The sequence below is a fragment of the Lepidochelys olivacea genome (genome assembly GCF_965140295.1).
Source record: "Lepidochelys olivacea isolate rLepOli2 genome assembly, chromosome: 24".
Lineage (NCBI taxonomy): Eukaryota > Metazoa > Chordata > Testudines > Cheloniidae > Lepidochelys > Lepidochelys olivacea.
In genome coordinates this window covers 1,936,150-1,940,631 of record NC_140434.1, presented here as the reverse complement: position 1 = coordinate 1,940,631, position 4,482 = coordinate 1,936,150, and the positions used below count along the sequence as shown (strand labels likewise).

The 4,482-nt window shown below is 50.1% G+C and overlaps 1 protein-coding gene across 1 annotated transcript; it reads right to left on the bottom strand.

Annotated features, from left to right (window-relative positions):
* Window positions 1-2,274: 2,274 nt before the first annotated feature.
* LOC311512268 (protein S100-A7-like) lies at window positions 2,275-4,276 on the bottom strand. Its single transcript, XM_084613400.1, has 3 exons — window positions 4,211-4,276; window positions 3,358-3,534; window positions 2,275-2,681 (listed from the first exon to the last, which is right to left on the bottom strand). The coding sequence occupies exons 2-3, from the start codon at window positions 3,511-3,513 to the stop codon at window positions 2,490-2,492; spliced, it is 348 nt and encodes a 115-aa protein (XP_084469526.1). The 5' UTR covers window positions 3,514-3,534; window positions 4,211-4,276; the 3' UTR covers window positions 2,275-2,489.
* Window positions 4,277-4,482: the final 206 nt, after the last annotated feature.

Genomic DNA, 4,482 nt, shown 5'->3' with positions numbered 1-4,482 from the left:
TGAGCCCATTTGATCAAGCTGAATATTTTTGCCTTCCGATGGGCACATCTGCCACACAATCAGCTCCAGCCTTCAGCCATCCCCTTTGTTTGCCTCTGTGCCTAGACAGCATTGGGACACACCTCCTCTACGAAGTCCTACAGGCAAGATCCACAGTACCAGCCCGACCGGATGGGATCTGCATGGCCTGGGAAAACCTCCCGGGCCCTGTCTGCACACACTGCCTTAAAACTGATGTACAGCAACAAGCACAAACCTTGGTGTGGACACTCCAATCGGTTTAGCATCTCCCTAGGTGAAGGAAGTGAGTGGAGGAGTCAGTGTCATAAGGGGAAGGATGTGACTAGAAACCAGGCTTGCTGGGGATTATAAGGCCAGCCTGAGTTTGGACAGAGCTATGGGATGGAGCCAGTGGGAGGAAGGGGGCTAGTGGCTTTCCAGAGAGATGATCCTGAGCACTCAGGCACAGGGCAAGGCGCGTGCAGGGAGCAGGAGCCAGCGAGGAAGGCTGGAGTTCAGTGTTAGCCAATACATATATGTTACGCATAATCTACACCATGTTAATAGGTACTATGTGCGTGGTATTCTTCTAGTACACATTATATACTATTTACTGCACACCATATGCCCACAGTTCTGTTCACCCCGTCAGGTATCCCACAAACCCTTCGCAAAGCTGAAGTCAGCATTGACATTCGAAAATAGGAACCGTGTCAGAGCAAAGGTGCATGAATACTCTCTCCCCAGGACACTTAGGGAGTCCTGTCATGGCTCATCACTGTCTGGAGTGGAGTATACCGAACAGGACATGGGCTAATACAAAGAGGTACCTTACGGACCAGTACCGGGAATTCTAGCATCCAGAATAAAGCAAGGTACAGAACAAGTTAAGGAACTGGTAGGAACTGGTGGATTGGATGTAGAGAAAGGTTTGTAAGGTGCTGAAATGCATCTCTTTGAAGCACACCTTGTGTGTAAGGTAAACACACTGTGAGAATATGCTTCCCAGACAGAGGGGCTGTATTTCATATTGTACTGTTCTGTCTTTAGACAATAAACGGGCTATGCTTGGTTATTTGGTCTCTTGAACATTTTTAAGACTGAACTGTGAGTGCAGTCAAACAATCGGCTCCTACGCTACCCACTAACAGAGTTACTCCTTTAGCTCAAGGGTGAAGGCTCCTCTTTTAGCACTGATGGTCCAGAGTTCAATTCTGACCGACCACCCACCCAGCAAAGTGCCCGGTCACCAGAGCTAACATGGTGTATTTCGGAGGTGGGAACATCAGGGTGGGCCCATGTGAGCTGTGTACCAGGGTGGCCTCGTTGCTTTTTGCAAGCATGGACCGTTATGCATATAAACACAGGGTGAAAAGTGATGGGAGGGACCGGGTGCTCCAGAGAAGCTGACCCAGCATTACGGGAGCGCTGCACTGTGCAACCGTCACAGCACCTCTGCCTAGGAAGAGGGGTGAGGCCAGAGGTCAGCGTGCCGAGCTGAGCATCTCACTAGCACCATGAGGAAGATGCTTCAGGCCGTATCCTGCCTCTGCCCTCTTGCAGGAAGCAGGAGACTTGCTGTCCATCAGCTATGCCTAGGGCTTAACTGTACTCTGCTCACCCTTGTATCGGACCAGGTCCCGGTTGGTCCCTAATGTGAGTCCGATGCGAGGACTTGAACGACCAAGGTGCGAATGCAACCTGCTATGGCATTAGCCTGTATTTGAACAGCATTGCATGAGTGTGTCATGTTTAATGACCCGCTCTCACTGCCCCAGCCTCAGCGCCATTCAGCTGTATTTCGTTTCCTACAGCCTTCTGCCTTGCCGTTCGGCAGAGGGAGAACGCTGAGGAATGCAGAAGGGAAGCAACTTGCCTAACTTTACCCAACGTCAGAGTGGAGCAGAAGTGGGAACAGATCCCAGGACTCCTGGCTGGTGCTTAGAATAGAACCCATGTGTCTTGACTCCCAGAACCTCCATTTTACCCACCAGACAATCCTTCCTCCCAGAGCAGTCAGATGAGAAGCAACATGACTTGGCTAAGTTTACCCACTGAGTCAGTGGCAAATGTGAGAGTAGAACCCAGGAGTCCTGGCTCGCAGTCCTGGGCTGGGAATAGAGCCCAGACTTCCTGACTCCTGCTTGTATCTTATCCGCCAGGCCACCCTTCCTCTCCCACCCCCATTTACACTAGCTCTCATACGCCGTGAGTAGGACCATTGTTACACCATTGTCAGGAGACTGAAGAACACGGCAAACAGACACAGGGGAGTGCATTGGAGGAGAGTTTTATTGCTACATTATCAGCCCAAACAGGCAAAGATTCTCTGGTTACATTCGATATTTACAAAATCTCATCTCGTTTTAACTCAAAGGGTCTCCCTGATTTCGGTGGTTAGGGTCATCGCTGAGGTTAGTGCCACAGCCATGACACCCGTGCCCAGAGGAGCTTCCAGGAGCGGGGCCAGAATTATGCTCAGGCCCAAGTTAATGGGGGCCATGCACATGTCCTTGCCCTTGCCCCTCACCCTGCTTCACAGCCGTGTGTGACATATTGTGAGCATGTATGGCCAATTTCGCCAGGGTGGTAACGAACTCTTCGAAATGGAGGCATTCATTTTTGTTTTTGTTGGCCTTCTGAAACAGGTCTTCTATGTAGTCAGCTTCTTCCATCCCGTACTGCAAATGAAGGAAGAGTAAAAAGAAGCATCCATTAGTAACACGGTGGTAGGAGGTTGCACTCCCAGTGGTTGTCAGTGAACCCTCCTTGCAACTTTTAACAGCAAAATACTATTCTGCAACCTCTGGATGTGGGGAGAGATTTCAAAGCTCCAAAGGGCTGCTAGACACCCGGCTCCCAGTGTCTTTCAGGGGGAGTTAGCTGACTGCTAATCACTGACAGAGAAAATATGAAACTGAAAGTGCTTCGAGAAAACCCTCCGTGTGTACCATGAAATCCCCATTCATCTCTCTGAGGCTACTCAACCATTTCTTTGGTCCTTACTGGCTCTGCCAGCTTTTCCATCAAGGCATTTGCCAAGACGGGAAGAGAGAAGGTCCAGAATAAAGTTCAGTATCTCTTGGTCTCTGGATATGTTTCTTCTCGATCGATCCAGCGTTCTTCTCCACGCTAGTGGAGCAAACGTTGGGTTAAAGCAGCATAAATAGATGCTCAGCAGCATTTGCTTTCAGATTAACTTCTACTGCCCCACTTGACTCTCGGGCCACTAATGTGGTGACTGTCTCCCAGAGAAGTAAAGCAAAGAAAAATGATAGGCCAGATCCCCAGGGGCAGTAAATCACCATCATGGAGACTCCCAACGCCTCCCACAGACAGCACCATGTCTCAGCTTACCGGCAGAGTGCATTTCAGAAATGAGTTGGCCTCCTTTTTGAGCAGCTTCTTGAATTCATCCTTCTGCAGGTAATCATCCTCGCTGCACTCACTTTCAGAGTACTTGTGGTATACTTCGATAATGTCATTCAAGGCTTTTTCCAGCTTGCTCGTCATCTCGCTGAGTGCCTAGGGAACCTGAAACAGGATGACAGTTAACACACGAACGAACTCTCCCTTCTGTCTCGGTCCGCCTTGATCGACGCTTGTCCAGTCTTTCGGAAGGTACCAAGAACAGTATCATGTTATCACTGGTTTTCAAATAGCTCGGAGAGGCCCCAGCTGAGATCAAGCCACCATTGCACTAGGCTAGGTGCTGTACATAGAGCGTCCCTGCCTCTAAGTGGGGATGTGGCAGAGAAAGGATTATTGATCCTCTTTTACAGATGGGGAATTGAGGCACAGAGTGATTACAATCACTCAGGGAGGCTATGGCAGAGTGGGAATTAACCCCAGCTCTCCTCAGCATTAGTCCAGCAGTGTATCCATGAAGGCAGCTTTTCCTGAGGAAAGCAGGCTTTTGGATGCTCCCTGACTTACCTTTCCCATGAGCCCTGCGTCTGCCCCCCTTGATGTTCAAACATAGAATCTAAAGCCCTCTCCGTGTGCCTTGGAGAATATCCTTTACTTGCAGCAGCATTTCCTATCCCTGCTTCGGGGCGGGGGGGGGCGGGGGGTCCTGCTTCGTGATCCCCCTAAAGCAGCCCGGCAATATCCCCTGTTTATAAAGCACTATACAAGGCAGTTGGTTAGAAAAGCTGGCGTGTGGTTCAAATAAATAAATAATAGGGCTACTTATCATAAACGGACTTACCCGAGTCTCGGAGTGCGGAAGAGGAGACAATCAGTCAGGTGTGGTGAATACAGCACAGAGATCAGATGCTTTTATACCCTCCTTGAGCTGAGTCTTGCGCAGACCACGCCCTTAGACTGCGGCGTTATCGTTTCCTTCTTTAATGATATCGGGAGCCTTGTGCAACGCTCCACGCCCGGCACGCCCAGGCGAGAATTCTGGAACCTGTACAGAAAGTAACGCCTGCCAGGGTCGCTTCAAAGGCGGTGTTTGGGCGTTTGCTCTGTGCAACC

Coding starts and splice junctions, on each gene's coding strand:
- LOC311512268 (XM_084613400.1), bottom strand. CDS start 3,513: ATGACGAGCAAGCTGGAAAAAGCCTTGAATGACATTATCGAAGTATAC. Junction 2,682..3,357: donor TTCTGAAATGCACTCTGCCG/GTAAGCTGAGAC, acceptor CTTCATTTGCAG/TACGGGATGGAAGAAGCTGA.